We start from the raw sequence: 16,415 nt of genomic DNA, 5'->3' as shown, positions 1-16,415 counted from the left end.
ATCAAGTTTCATTAATAAATACGTATGGTTGTGACTGATTTATACCATAAATCAGGTGTGGTCCTGATGTGGGAAGACTCCCAAATCTTTGTTCTTCTGTCTTAGCAGGCTCTTGGAAAGTGTCATCCTTATTGGTTTTAACTCCAAAACGGAAAGTGCCCTAACAAAATACGGGCAGAAGCTTGCTTTGCCAGTGCTTGCTCTAGGAGACTATTCCCATTCCCTAACTCCAACTCTCATTCACTTCTTTGAAAGACAGGAGGCCAGCAGCTGTGCAGGCTCTGTAAAAACAGCTTGGTTTCGTACACTACTATCTTCTGAGTATCAGCTTGGAGACCCACAACAGCAAGAATCTTAAAGACCTTCTTGGCTAAAACTGACTGTGAAAGGCTTAACTTGGGCTCCAAGCAAGTGGAAGCGGGCACCGGTATTTTCTTCCTAGGTAGTCAATGTTGAAATCTGCCATTTCCCTTTGTCTTCTGTTTTCAGCCAGGGCTTTTGTCCCTGGAGTAATAATAAGCTCATTCCCTAGCTTTATAAGAGCAAATGGATGCCACTGATACTTTCCATTTAAAAATAAGCAGGGAAGTTGTTACCCTTCTTTTGAATCTAGTTCAATCTTCGTCCATATTCCACAAAAGTTTCCGGAAGTGTTGTTCTTAAATTTCATTAAAACAAAAAAAAGTTGTTAGTATTTCAGTCTCATTCTCCTGTTCCAAATTAGACCGTGGATGAAGGGTTTAAGAAGGGGTGTGCCAAACGCTGATGACTGTTGGTATTCTAAGTCAATTAGAGCACTTAGTGACTAATTAGTACTAATTTATGCTCTCTGTAATCTCTTGGAGGGTAGAAATTTGGCTCAGGCTAGTGGGAAAACAAAATTTTAGGTATTACAGGTGAAAATATCTACTACTTTTATAAATACAAAATCTACTTTGTTTTACCGGAAGTCAAGTGCACTGTAAAACAAGGCTAAACTCTTATCCTGGTTTGGCTGGCTTGCATTTACGTTTTCAAACGTTTCACAAGCATTTGTTTTCCTGTAGAAGTCACAGAACATACTAAAGACAAGCTGCCTGGCTGCCAGTTTTCTGTGTTTCCTTCAAAGGGCAAGCTGAACTGTTTTCTGCAGTGGCAGAGTTGAGACTCTATTGATGCTCACAGTACTTTTACTCCTCGCTTCACAGAATAAATAGGAATTTTAGCTAGAGCTGGATAAACCAGGAACTGGCAGCTACTATTTGAGCCAGGTTTTCAAAGGAGAGACCTTCCTAACTTCCGTGCATGCTACAGCAAATACAAACATCTTTCTTGTCCATGCAGGAAACACATCTTAAATCACACAGAAGTAGTGTTAAATTTTGGAGACTTGATCTCCACAGAGTCCTGCCAGTCATCTCTGATGTAGCACATGGGAATGTTCAAATTGCCACACCTGATTTGCATTCTTGTTACATACACTCAAAAACAAGTCCTCATCATCACTCTTCGCTGCCTCTATGCATTTGCCAGAACGGACATGGACAATCATTCCATTCTACAAGATGAGAGAAGAAGGGAAAGAAAGAACAAATTAAAAATGAGGGATTTTCAGTAAAAGCTAGGCCATGTTCCTGAAATTTGTTACATGCAACAGATGACCAGTAATGACTGGTTGTTCAAAATTTTTTAAGTATTGCTCTAACCATAATGACTAGCTTTAGCTTAGAGCCTAGGGCATGGTGAGTATTCATAATGCCTTTTGAAGCTGACAGGAGCGGCAGGTGCAGAATTCAATAAATCTCTTTTCCACCACTGTTTGTTTCCTATGGGTACAGATTGTCATCAGCATCAACTATGGTACTACAGGCCACAAAATTTCAAAAGGACTAGTGCTTCCCTTAGGAGTCAAAACAAATTAGAGTAAGAAATGTACCAGAGGATTGCAGCATCCCTCAACTACAGTAACTGCTATTTTCCAAGATGTCCCAGAGCATGACATTTTTCAGTCTTGCAGAGGAGTTCCTGCTCTGTTGGGTGAAGTCTACTGGATAATTCCTCTAGTAGGAAGTTTGCTCTTCTCTTAGAATGCAGGAAGAATTTTAATGTTTCCCCTGATCCAAAGGGCTCTCATGTGGGAGAGTTCAGGATTCCCAGATCCTTCCTCTATCCAAAAGAAGTGGGCAAGGATTTGCCTTGCTCTTGTTTTCACAACCACCAATTCTGAGTCTATTCCTATAGGGCCAGTAAGACAAACAATTAAAACAAGAACATAAGAATTTAGGAAGGATTCCTGTAATTTGTATTTTTAAAGCCGTTTTATTTCACATAGTGTAAATGGGCAAGAGGCATCCTAAATTTCCTGGGTGAAAATGGTGCAAAAGTGAAACTTGCCCTTCAAATACCTCATCCCTTCCCCACACACAAATCCTGTCAGTCACCCAGTGATCCCACAGACACCATCAGCTGCCTTCCCCTCACGGCAGTCACTACTGACCTCCTGGACATCCCACTGCTGGTGGCTGTTGTCTGTCTCCTTTGTACAGTTTTGAGGGATGACCTTCCCGTGTCTGACATCAAAGCAAAACAGCGGAGCAGATCCAAGCCGGATTTCCTTCATGCTGTTATATTCAAAGCGCTGGAAAAGGGAAGGTTTGTTTGAACGGTGATGGAAGAACATCCCAATTAATTTTTAAATGCTAACTGAAAAAATAATTTCCTGTACATGTTTGTTAAGATGCAACCCAAACACAAGCGACGGAGACCAAACAACCTTGACCCTGCAAAGAAATCCTCCCAGCAAGCTAATTCTGGCATAACTATTTACTTAAGGAAAGGCTTTGTGGACTGTAATTATGCATAAAGTAAACCCATCCTATAATAAAATCTTCTGGTTTAATAAATATTTCAACAGACGGGTGTTTCTAACAGTGTCCACGCATTAGAAACATGCCAGCAGCTCACCTTGAGCTCAGTGTGAGCAGCAAAACTTGCTTGGGACTTGCAGTAAATATCTGCAGTTGGTCTGTATTGATTTGGCTTCTCTAAATGCATGAACGTGCTAGTCTAATGCCAGCTTCGGAATCTACCTGGATTTTCCTCCTGTATGTGACTGCAGTTAAGGCACTAAACTGCAGTTTTAGGCACTAATGGGGAAACCCATCCCCATTATTCTAGAATTCTTACATTTTTTTTACTCCCAGTCTTTCTGTTCTCCAGAAATTACCAAACATACTAACAAATAGGCACTAAAGGATGGAGCAAAGTGTGGGTATCTGCCCGCAGTGACACATGGAACAGTGTCATTTTTCAAATGACGCTCAGCTGCAGAAGAGTGGGCATCACCACCTTAGCACATGCCTAATTTCAAACACGCCAGTATTTCCACTGATGTCAACCCAGCCATTTATACATCTTCTGGATGGTTCCCTAGATCTGATACAGTGCCTATCTGGTTAAAGCATACAGTACCTGGGTGAGGCTGTGACTGCAGGGGGAGAGTTTGATAGAGCCTTCTTCAATGGCTCTTCCAGGTCTGTAATCCGCACAGAAGTCAACGCCAGTATTGTAAAGCTGTAAGTAAAGGTTTATACTGAAATAAAGTGCAATCAAATACAAACAAAATATCCTCAGCTAACTTTTTTGTGACTGTATCCCTTTATGACATATGCTTTTGCTCATAATTCAGGCAATATTTTTTCCTTTCAGACTAGATCTGGTCTGATTGATAGAAAAGGCAAAGTCTCACCAAAGGTCAGTGTTACTCAGTGAGTTTTAAGTTAGAGATACCCACTTCTGGTTTTAACTATTACGATAGTTAAAATAAATCTGTCAAAATTTTTATGCTAATGAAAAATTGGACTTCAACTGGGCACTGTAGTTAGAAAAAATCCAAGATATTCCCGAAAAAAAAAAAAAAAATGACAATTCCTGTTATCCACACTCAGGTTCTTACAGTGTCCTCAAGCAGACTGATAATAAAGAACAGTCAAAATAGTAAAAGGACAGAGTAAACTCTGGCTACAGATAGCGGAGTGTGACTTAATGTGGACTCTGTTGCCTTCTTGGGGGAAAATCTCTTCCAGGAAGGCCGTCTGGAATAAATTCATATTTTAATGAATTATAATTATCAACTTAAATGTGTTTAAAATAAACACATTGAGAATATTGTGTCCTGTACACAGTCAGCCAAGGAACTGTATTGCTGCCACCTCTGCCCTTGGAGGAAGTGCAGGACTAAAGAAAGGCTTTTTTGTCTTCAAGGACATGGGTCAGCACAGAGATATCTCAGCTGCTGGTGCAGTTGCCATCTGCAGGAGACAACACAATCCTTTGCCTTTGCTAATGGCACCAGTATAACCTATGGTTGGGATCCTCTGACAATCTGAGTTCAGCTACTCACTGACTTTCAACTTTTATGTAAGAATTTGGACTAGCCGTTTGTCTCCTCTGTTCTTTTGTTTCTCCTCCCATTCTTGTTCCATTGTCTGTTTGGACAACAAATATTTCAAAGCATAAACAGCCTCTTACTGTATGCTCCCTGAGTACTTAGTACGTGGAAGCGATACTGGGGTCTTCAAACATTGCAGAAACGCTCATTACCCTTTATAATGTGTTTCTCTTACCTTGCCAGAGATTCTTGGTGTGTCTTCAGGTTGGGAGAGTTCAGGGTACACATTTGATATAAACCACTGGAAGTTTCGACAGCCCAGTCTCTTCTGCAGCTGATGACGCTCACTGCAGTCTGGCTTCTCAGACTTCGTGGAGAAAGCACAGGGGGAATGAGGTTAGTAGTGTATTTGTGTTAGAGATGGTACAAATGAAAATTACTACATAGGAATTACTTCTACCACCTCTTCTATCCTGCATGTTATAGATAGTGATACGTATCTCTCACGAGTACCCAAAGGAGGAGGACCAGCTATAGCCTTCCTCCAACTTCGTGCTAAAACAGCACTTTGTTTGGCATTGCGATGGAAGTAAATGTTTCAGAAGCACCATACACTGTGAAAATAAGTATTTTCTCTAAAAAATATTATTATACAGCAAGATAAGTCAGTCTGTCATCTTTTTAATTAAAAAAGCCAGGTCCAAATTTGATACCTGTTGCACTGAAATCAGTGGGACTGTATTAGACTGTCATGCAGTAGAGAGGTTGCCCCACTGATTACAATTCAATTTCATGGCCTTTAGCAGCTCAGATTACCCAGTTATTGTCAGTTCTCCATGGTCAGAGGATGTAAGTGATGACAGAATTTAGCCAAAAATATAGTCTATTCTTATTACCTGACAGTTACTAAATCTACTAAGTGAATGAGTTTCGCAGCTATAGTGGCATAAAACCTTTTCTATGATTTATGTATTTTCTTCAAATATATACACACACCATCAACTCTCACCCTTCCTGGTAGCAACGCTGTTCCGAAAACAGACAAGTGCCTTCAGCCCTTGGTGCAGCTGCAGCCGTCTGCACTGCCGAGGACTGATGGTCTGAATATTGGAGGGTATTTAGCACTAAAGATGGCTAACTGGGTTCTGAAAACCTCCAAGCAGGTAAGTGTCTAATCCTTCAATTTCAAAACCACACAAAACACTTTTCTAAATCTCTCAGTGCCCAAATACTAAAAATATCTCATCCCCTTTAAGAGTCTCTCTCCTCTTTCTTGCCAGCAGTAGATCTCCCTCTTCACATTTCTACTTTTTAAAAATGCAGTTTGGGATTCCAGGAAAGTGGTCTGGATTCCTTCATCAGAAACTGAAACTGGTAACATAAGCAAAGAACTGCCCTTAAATAACCTTTTGTCAGACCAGCTATTTCTCTGCGCCCATTTTGTCATACTATTTACAGTCTGCATTTGATGCCAAGTAAATGGCGTAAATAATGTAATGAAAGTCATTATCCCTGTAAACCAATGTGAAAGGAAAATGTGCTTCTAAAATAAATAAAGAACGAGAAACAACTAAAGACAAACAAACACAAGAAAAGGAGAAAAGGAGACAGTAACCGAAATAGTACAGCACTAGAAGAACCTTATTCATCTCCATTCTAACACTCACGCCACGGGCACCCTGTGCAGGATGTGATTCAGATCATAAAACGGGAAGACTTATAAGGCAACATAAACAGGGGTCACTAGTCCTTTTCTGCAGCAGGCCACGTCAGCCGTCAAGGTTCCCAGAAATGTCTGTAGTGGTCAAGAGGTGGCTCTGCGCACCCTCTCAGTGCAGTAAATCCCCACAGGGGCCATCTGCAGCTGAGCAGCAATAATGTCATTGCCTGCTTGTGTCCTTTGAATAACATCCAGCAGCACTGACATACAGAAAATATTGGCTGTGAAAGAAAGGAAGAGAGAAAAGGACCTTTTATGTTATGGTATGCTGAACACAGAGATCGTAAAATTGATCATTTGAAGGAGCATCATACTTAGGAGTACTAAAAGCATTCTGGCTAGAATAAACTCTCAGGCAAAAGGTCATAGTGCTTAGAGCTAGTAAACTCTATCATTTGTGGCTGTAGCAAGAAAATTGATTCTGAGTTGAAAAGAAAAGCCTTCAGAAAATTATTAAATTATTTGAAAACCTTAACTGCCCATTTTAAAAGACTTGGCCTAGTGTCCTTGCAATTACACCTCCATAACCCTTGTGAGTCAATTGATGAACTTCTGGCCAGTGGAATTCAAACCTACAATACAGGCGAGGAGGGAGAGGCTTTTTAAAGTGAAAAAATTATTAAAAAAGGATCATGATACCCTCAGACTCTAGGATAGCATAGCAGGCTGACTAGAGAGGCAGATCTACTGGTGGAGTGTAAGGAGGTCAGACTAGGTGACAGGAGAGAAGCCATGCTGATGGACAGCCCTTTTCCTACTACAGTGCAGCTCCTGCTGGATCTGTCTCTCTTAGATGATAGCTGGCACTGCAATGACTAAGGCATGTAGGACTGAAATGCAGGAGCACAACAGCATGGGAAATTTTGCACAGCACCCACCTGTGCTCTGCCTAACTGATTTCGGTGAGTCTTTTTCTTAAAAGCATGGCATTGCGCAATGAACAAGAAGATGAATGACACATTTTCATTCACAACTGCTCAAAAGCTTGTCCACTGCCTAGTAGGAGAGGATACTGTTACAAGAAAAAGTATTGGAGCCTGAAAATTCCTGAGAACTGCTGCAACATTAACAACTTCACATTAACATTAACCACAGCTGCATGACTCCCGATAAACAAACATCACATCCACTGGTTTGGAATACATGGCATACACAGTCCCTTGACTGATCCTGATCTGCAATGGATTATGCAGTGGCTTAAACCAAGTGTGGCTGTTCTGTAGTCATTGCACAGTGTGCAGCTTGTAAGCGGTTCAAGTGTGGCCACGTGCCAGGGCTAAGCCCTGTCTTAGTGTACAGGCTGCTGCAAATCCAGATCCTGGGAGGTCAGACTGCTGTCTGTGCAATGCTTCTAATGAAACAGTAACTTGTAAATAGTGGATCTGTTGAGATCTGACTTTCGCAGTTACAGACAGTTGCTCCTGGACATCTGTCAGTTCAGGAAAAAAAAAATCACCTTTTTTGTCTCTAGACCACTCAGGTATGTTCCCCTCCAATAGGAGAAGTACTGCTGTTTGCTACATGCCTGTGAATGTTACTGAATATCCTCATGAATTACATGAGGAAGACCTTCGGTAATGAAGAATGAATCCTCCATGAGGGCCCTTTGAGCACACAGTACTACTAGCTTCCACTTCCACATGTAATGTGGTGGAAAAATAAATCACAGCTTGTTTGTTGGGCAAGCTGAAGGAGTCATTTGGAGGAGGGGTCATATTCTAAGAGATTTGATAACTTCAGCAAACAACTCCACGGCACAAGTTTCTCTCTTTCCTTCCTTATCTGACATCTCTTCTACTAGAAGGTTTCATAAAAAGTCTATCCCCAGCACTAAGCACATTGAACTGCACACAGACCCCATTCCACCCTCTTCACCTACCTTAACACACACTCCTTCCCTCAGAAGCAAACCATCACAGATGTCTTTACCTTGCTGATTAAGAAAGCCACCGTGTCATGCTTGTAGAAGTTCTCTTTGTAAGAGCCCAGCCAGGTCTCTGCTATTCGGATTTTGTTCCTCACAATGGCCTCTTCATAGGAGAAAGCACGTGGAAAGTGATGTCGATAGACATGCCCAACTCGGGAGCATGGAATAATTTCTACAGAGCCACCACAGAGCCAGGTCTGAAACACAGGTGAAAGCACAAAAAGAGATCACCTTATTTAGATTACCATTGTCTAAAAAGGAGAAGCTCTTTTACAATAGACTCCTCCTTGGGAAATCCTAATCTGCACATTGCTGGAAAGAGCAAGAGCATTATTATGTGCTTTTTCGTACACTGTTCCCCAAGATACAGAGACACAGAGAAGATACTGGGCAATCAGATCTCTGATTTGACCCAGCTATTTATATGCTTTTAAGTTTTTCTGTGCACGAACAGTCCAGTGTAGCACTGCGGGCTGCACTGGGGCCATGCCTTCTTTTGCTTGGGACATTAAAGTCTCTGTACCCATTGTGTCTGCAATTTTAATTGCTTTTTAATATCAGCTACTCTTTGTATTCAACAAGAATCAATGCAAGCAATGTAATATAAACCATTTGGCATCAAAATTACACATCTGCAAGGTAATAAAGATACTCTCCTTTTGGTGCAGGTTTCATGGCAAAAAAGAAGAGGCAGCTCTCAGAAGGTGCCAAAGCCAGGGACTCGGTCCTCAGGCAGATAGTGATAGCCTGTGAAACTTCCTTCTCCTAACATAAAGCTCCTACTCACAGCAGCTGCATGTTCATGTATGGTCCTGACAGATCACAGAGTGTGGGGGATACTTTTCTTTAAGGAAAATTATAATCTCCATACCCCAAGATGTTCTGCACTTAACTGCTTTTATAAATTGCTTCTTTTCTTTCAGGTTCCTTAAAAGCCCAGCAGTTACCAGTTTGATGTTTTAATTAAGGTCCTTACCTTTATAGATAGCTCCAGATTTTCTGCTCCCCACATGGTCATGTCAGAATCATAAGCTCCGGTGTTTTGGAAGTAATGTCGATCCATGGCCACCACTGCACCAGCTACCACAGGACTCCTGTGTAGAAAACAGTTTGGAAGGGAACACCTTGAGTTTTGGATAAAAGGGTGAAAATCCTGCCACTTTCTAAGAGGTAGTATTGCAAAATGATTGAGGAGTCCATATAAGCTCCAATTAATTGATTATCTAACCAAAGGAAAGAAGAACTGGAACTGAATTCTAGGATTTGCTTGGGGAAGAGAACCAAGAGTTGAATTATTAACTAAAGCTCTGAACAGTGGGAAATACTACACACATCTGCATCCAAAACAAGAGACAAACAGATCATGATTAAGAATTGAGACATCTCTTTTAACACTGCATGATCTATCTTTTGTTTTCCGTGCAAACCTCCACAACTCGTCTCATCTAGCTGTACACTAGTTGACTCAAAATGTGGAAGATACTTCTCTATTGAAAGTACGACTGCAATCTAGTCAGAATGATTAATAAAGCCCAAAGTCAGTGTAAACCAAAAGCTTATCCCTTCAAAAAATGTTAACTCAGCATATGCAAGTAACCATGTTTCTCTTCTGGTAGCTGGAAGATGACTCAAATTGTACAGTTTTGCTGTTGGGCTGAGTGGAGGCATATTGGCTGATGGACTGTTACCTGATAGGGCTGATGGGAGACTGTCGTACCTTCTCTTCATGCTCTGGCACAGGTTCCCAATGAAAATTTAGTTTCCAATCAAAAACACCTCGATGCAGGCCCACAGAGTGATAGTACTGAAAAGTCTTCCAGTCTATGACATCTATGACAGGGGAGATCACACTGTTTCTGAAAAAGACAATATCATTTATTTTCAAAGCCAAAGCACAAATTAAGTCCACTGCTCTGTTATTAAACAATGGTTCTCCTTTTTGACACTGTCAAGCACAAGCACTCCTCTAGATGTTGAGTGCCCAGATTTTCCCTGCTGTTATAAGTTCAGGTGCTCAGTGCATGGGAATACTGAGCCTGCAGGGAGGAATCTGAAGTTTTATTGATAACCTGTACCTTGCATTGTCATTTAAAGCTATTTAGGATTTTGCTATGAGTTAAGCATCAGAATTCTTACAAAGCTGTTTCACACAGAGGCCTCAACCTCTGGTGTTATAGGCTCTGCATGGATGCAAAGTTTACAGCAAAAGGTTATCTTGCCCTCACACACTTTACCATCCTTGATTTTCCTGTAGATATTCCACACACTTCATGAGTCTGTCACGTCAGGCCAGTGAAGAGGGCACTTACCCTTATATAGTTCTGCTGGTTGTTCTACGAAATCGTTTATCACTGAGATCATAAGCCAGTTTCTGTATTTTATCACAAGCTTAAAACGCTCTTGCGAATGCACTGTCACAATATGGAATCTCCTTTTAAGAGCCAGGACAGAGCCATTGCATCTTAAGCAGCAATCCTCCAATTAATTTCTAACTTTAGTTAAATTTGGATTAGTCTGAAAAGAGATATTAGACATTTCCCCATGGCAAGAACATAATGCTATTTCTCACTGTGATTGTACATCATCTGGGAATCAACTGGTAGTTCAGCAGAGCCATCAGTGTTCCTTGTTTCCAGGTAAATGATGTATCACATTTGGAAATTTTTGGAGTATAAATGCAATGGTATTAGGGAATTTGGGAATAAAAGTGTTGAAGACCAACATTATCCATTTCTTCTCTGTTACGCAAAAAGGATAGCTGCTGGGCTCAGTGTAAGGGCTTGCCTATAGACAGAAGATCCTCTGGAGAAAAATCAGTAACATTTACTAGAGACTGGAGTAAACTGAAAAAATTACTCTTGTTCTAGAGTAAGAGTATCCCTGGAGTCGCTCTTTCTCTGGAAAATAACTTCCCGTTAAAACTCAGAAAGAGAAATGAAATGGTCGATTTTGGGGCAAAGATTAGAAGGTTTTTAATCTCTTTTAAAGACGTATATGTTGGTCAGAGATCACTCTTGAGAGAAATACGTCTAAAACATAATACTATTGCAGAAGAAAGGTCAACTCAGAAGTCTCCAGCGCAGTGAGCCCTTTGTACTTTTCCATGGCAGAAGCCAGAACCAGCTGAGGAAGATGGTAGCTCTGGGTGATGTTAATGAGATCTTGACATATCTTGTCTGTTTTTGGAATCACGAGACTAATGTTTTCTCAGTATCGGGATGGGGGAAAACTCCAAATTTTGTTTTATCATGGTTTCCATTTCCTAGAGAGAATTTTAGAAGCCCACGGAGAAACAGAGACTACTGATTGTCAGTGCATTTTATGAAGATGGACTATGCAGAGGATAGCATTAAAATGACTCAGTTTTTCCTTTGTTTTCTAATAACAAACTGTCCTATGATGAGCTGAAGGCAGAAAGATTTAAAAGAGAGAAATGATTATATTTCTCCATTCAGGCATAAAACCAGCCTTTGTAATATGTAATAATAGGCATTCTTAGAAACAAGCATTGGGTTTATAAATAGATGCGAAAATTTTATGGTCACCTGCAACATTTGTAGGCAGTGATTTGCTGTCATTCTTCTCCAGGACTCAAGAAGAAATGGAAAGAAAATAATAAAGTTGGTATCTTCCCCTGATTCTCTTGATGATACCCCTGTGAAGAAGTTTTGTAACCAGGACAGGAGCAACCACCTCAAACTCAAGCCAGCAACTTTCAGCCAACTGAAAGCTGTGTTTAACCTTTACCCACTAACAGCATGGAAAGGAAACTAACTGCTTCTGGAAGTTACTAAAAGGTAGTGTTGTGAGGGACTCACACAAGCAGGTGTTTTTTCTTCAACATGCTGAGAAAAATCCACCTAACAAGTTGAATGTATTTTATATGACTAAACTTCAAAAAATGAAAAGTCACTGTAATTGTAGTTTCTGCGGCCTGCTGCATTCTCCAGCGTACAAGTACCTTTGACAGCCGGTTAGGAGTGTAGCTGGAGTGGTGTATTTCCCACCTCAGTTTGTTGCTACCTGCTGAAATGCATGCCATCTATTGCTAGTTGTTTATCCATTCTCATCCAGACAGGATTGAGGAACTAATGACCCCAGGGTAGTTTATGTCACAGTTTCAGAGTCAAGAGGGAAATATCAGGAGGATGTATTTGAGTGGAAGCCAGAGAAGGCAATGTAGACTAAACCTTGACTGTGAAGAGTCAATCACATGTGCATGTCCAAGACAGTTCAGACAGTGTGGACACTCAGTTAAGCTCAGACATATCCTGGATCAGATGATCCCGACATTTCAGACTATCCTACATTTTCATATTATTACATCCCTTTAAAATCTGTCCTTCATTTTGGATCCACCTTAAATTTGTTGCCAGTATAAAACTCCAAACTCTAATGAATCACCAGTGCAATTACTCATACGAGTATGCACCAGGCAGTAGTTCTTGTCTAAATACTCCTTCATTTTTAATGCATGCTTTTGCTTTGCTTGTTACTGGGCATTGATTCTTCAATGCCACTCAAGAAAAATACCTGCAGTGATGTAATGGATTCTTATGGTTTGGAGACCCAGCAATTATCCAAACTATCTGCAAATTATGACATGGAAAATTACAGTACTTAAGACAGCTGAAGATGACTCACTGGATAGGTCACATTCTACCTTGGCTAAATTCAACAATACACCAAAACAAAATAAAAACTAATCTCCTTAACCACAAAGTTATACAGTTTTCGAGAGTATGTTTCTAAGTGTAATGCCAGGTCTTCATCTGGTATAGACTGGCGTAACTCTGCTGAAACCAATAGAAACACACCTGCTTAAAACTTTAAATACTGGGAGAGTCCTTCTGATCTGACATAGAAGAATCCAATAACTTTATCTTGTGAGAAAACTGGTCCAGTTTTAATCTTAATCAAGCAGTGCTTTACCAATCTTTTGGTATTAATGCTTTTTAAATAAAAGATCTGTTTTCTGCATATTCAGTGAAGGTTTGATGTTTGTGTGGTTCTAAATGCAAACTTGCAGCAGAAGGTAATTGAAAGTTGGAAGATGTTCTTAGTTATTCTTTTTGGTTTTAGCTGGGTAACTGGCAGATGATCAGCAGCTTCTCAGCACTTTGAAATGAAATACACACTGGCAAACTACTGCTAATTTTACTCTGTGGAATCCAAGGAAAGGAAAAAACAGGAAATTCAAATACAACTAGCAGCAAGGCTTTGAACCTTTTGACTAATTTGTGAATATTTCAAGTGCTTGGAACAAACACGAACTACAAAAGGTCAAAATTCCATGAAATAAGAGCAACCCAAACAAGAACAATTTCCTGGTTTGGGATTTCATAACCAAATACAATTGCAAATGAAATGTCTTCCCATGACCCTTTACAGACACCATGGACATGATGTTCTTTTCTACTTTTAGAATATGTAACATGAAGAGAGGAAGATTTAATTAACACAACTGTTTTGAAGTTTTAGATGCACTGGAGTTTTAAAGTGCTTTTTATTGATTTCTACTTTCTTTTGGTGGGAAGGGAACAGATTTTAATCTGTATAAAGCCCCCTTTAAATAAGGGGGAATAAAAAAACCCCCAAATATAAAAGTTATGTATTGTCCTCAACCAGTTTCAGAGTGGATCATTCCCTGCAAAAACTAGATAGCCAGGAAATCCATGCACTCCAAGCTCTCTGGCTCTAGTCAAAACTTTGGTAAGTAACTGAGAACCGAAGCTGGTTCCCCAGCATGCTCCATTTTCACTGAAAACACCTTGCTGGCTGGCTGAAGCCTTCAGGGAAATAGTAATGCAAAACATTTGAAATTAGATAGGTTAATAAAAAGATAAAATGCAGTGATCAGGAATGCAAAAGCTATGGTATAAAGGATTACTTAAATTCTGCCTTCCAGATCAACCCCAGACTAACTTAGAGCATATGAACAATCTCCTTGAACTGATGGACTACTTATATGCTAAGCACTAAACATATACATCAAATCTCTGCTAGCTAGAGCGCCAAGGGAATGTTTTATTTAAAAAATACATCTTTCGAACCTGTCGTTTTTGAGGTTCAAAGTTGTACTGATCCTGATTGATTGTGAAAGACTAAATAAATAGCATTCACATAACATACCATGTAAATGCAGAACATTAATTTTCTCAATTTAAAATTAGTGTCATTGACAAATGGAGGATATTAAAGGACCAGGCAAAAAGAGAAGTCCCAGGAAGCAGACTGCTGTATGTGGAGTATATGGAAGGTTTTCAAAACAAGGAGATTTAGCATGGAAATGCATGCTCAGATGTTGGAGTTATGTGGGCTCAGGATGGATAACATCATGCTTCCCTGAGCCTGTGAGAAGGGAAAAAACAGATGGCTTATGTATTTGGTAGCTCAGAAAGCTGGGATATGGGCCACTGAGAAGTAGAGAATTGGATGAAAAGAGATGAAGGAGCTGTTCAAATTTAGCGCACAATACTTCCCATCTCTCTACTGCATTCCCACAAAACTAGAATCACACAGAATTTTCTGAACAGAACTCAGTTTCTATTCCTGTATCTCCCTGTAGAGGCTTCCATTCACTCCTGAAAGGGACCAAACATCACGTGAGATACCTTTACACTTGTACCTTCGTTTCTTATTCTTTTAACAGCATTTTCATTAAAGATTAGTGACCTAGAATCACAGAGCTGAATATTAGAAACTAGATAAGCTTCTTTTAATAATGTCACTGGCTTCCATTTCCTACCGTAATAGTAATATTTGAGCTGTGGTGTAGACCGTGCACCAGCATGGAGGGAAACATGGAGGAGGGGAATGGTCCCAAGAGCAAGCTACTCCTCTGCAAGATATGGTGCCCATGCCTTTTTTAGAGGTGGAATTCCTTGTCAAGGATATCCTCAAGGCTCATTTTGCTTTCATGCAGTATTGTCAGGAACCACACTTCTGATCTTTTTGGTTTTTTTAAATAATCCTGCTTCAGCGTGATGGTCACTGGTTTTAGGTTAAAAGAACAACCTTTTCAAGGCTTCATGGAACAGTTTGTTATATGCCCCCTCTGCCTTTCACGGCCTTTGGACTGAATACAAAATAGCAGCTGTCTCTTGCAGTATCCTGGAAAAGGCAAAGCCCTGAAAAGACAACCGTAATAATTGCACAACCGCATTACTATGCACCATGCTACTCACCTGGAATTAGCCTGGAACACAAACAATTGTCAGATGAAATGATCTGTGGGGCATCTCATCTAGTTTTCTAATGTTGTCCCAGTGCCTACAGAATTCATTCTCGAATACTCAAAATGTCAAGGGATGCTTTACAAACCACTGAACAATTCTCTAGGCAATACACTAAGCTGATGCAAGGCACAGCTTCCCAGTCAATGTTAGGTACGGTTCACAGAACTAGTTCCTGTCAAGATGCTCGTAAATGCATGCATAATGATTTTAGAAAGACTTAATACTTTTGGGGAAAATAATTTTGATTGTGAATAAAACCATCACACGGAAAAAGAAATGTCATCACCCAGAGCAAGTCAAATATCTGTCAAATGTTTCCATACCTGTAAAACTGGGGTAATTTTTCTCATATTTCTCCTGTCTGTCATTACCACAGGCTACTAAGAACTCTTCCTTTTTGTGAGTAAGTTCAACTCACTCAGTCTGGGCAAGGATCTCTCGGCATGGCTCTAAGACTGGTCATAATAATAGTGGTAGATCTGATCAGGAGCCTAAAAAATTAGGCTTAAAGACATTTTTCAAAGTTAAAAACTCCTTCCAGTTCCGTTAAGCTCCTGCAAAGGCTTGAGCTTTGGAAAGGCTGCATTCTTCCTCGCCAGCAAACAACGCACTCACTCACTCTGGGTGATTAAGAGGAAAGACAGATATTTTACCAGTCACTGTAAGCTTTTTTTCACTGTGCCTTCCTTTTTTGGGTAGTCGCAGGGAGTGCACATGATTCAACATAACAGCTCCTTAACTGCTAAATGAAGCCAAGTTGACTGTGCTAGTGCTTTACATTTCCATAGTGATCTCCATTCAAGCATTACAAGCAGTTTAGGCAGTTTAGGAAAAATCATGAATTAACTTCCTTTTCAGGTCAGTGTTATTATTCAGCTGGGGAAAGAGGGGCAGCGAGGGAAAACGATTGCTAGCTGCCTTAGAGCATGTCTTCCCTGTGCACTGGAGAATGGCACCAGTTCTCCACACTAGCAGTGACAGAGCATCCAGGGTCAGACGCACTGACTCGTACAGCGCACAGAAAGGGATGGCTCAGCCCACACTATTACCCAAATGCTCTCCCACCTTTGCTCCATTAACTCAATTAGTCATTAGCTAACTTGGTGTTAAATTCTGCCCTCCTGTAGGAATGAGTGAGCACATGGGCCCCACAGGGAAAGA

The 16,415-nt window shown here is 40.4% G+C and overlaps 1 protein-coding gene across 1 annotated transcript in view; it reads right to left on the bottom strand.

Moving 5' to 3' along the window:
- Positions 1-1,180: 1,180 nt before the first annotated feature.
- GALNT15 (polypeptide N-acetylgalactosaminyltransferase 15) overlaps positions 1,181-16,415 on the bottom strand; it is a 22,236-nt gene continuing 7,001 nt past the window's right edge. Inside the window, exons 4-10 of the mRNA XM_010141136.1 lie at positions 9,705-9,872; positions 8,993-9,110; positions 8,019-8,213; positions 4,605-4,736; positions 3,451-3,552; positions 2,477-2,617; positions 1,181-1,537 (exon numbers count right to left, since the gene is read on the bottom strand). Of these exons, the coding sequence (XP_010139438.1) occupies positions 1,394-1,537; positions 2,477-2,617; positions 3,451-3,552; positions 4,605-4,736; positions 8,019-8,213; positions 8,993-9,110; positions 9,705-9,872 (1,000 nt within the window). The 3' untranslated portion in view covers positions 1,181-1,393. The remainder of the gene's footprint in view (positions 1,538-2,476; positions 2,618-3,450; positions 3,553-4,604; positions 4,737-8,018; positions 8,214-8,992; positions 9,111-9,704; positions 9,873-16,415) is intronic.

The sequence above is a fragment of the Buceros rhinoceros genome, unplaced genomic scaffold, assembly GCF_000710305.1.
Source record: "Buceros rhinoceros silvestris isolate BGI_N320 unplaced genomic scaffold, ASM71030v1 scaffold19998, whole genome shotgun sequence".
Classification (NCBI taxonomy): Eukaryota; Metazoa; Chordata; class Aves; order Bucerotiformes; family Bucerotidae; genus Buceros; species Buceros rhinoceros.
This window is presented reverse-complemented; position numbering and strand designations above follow the sequence as displayed.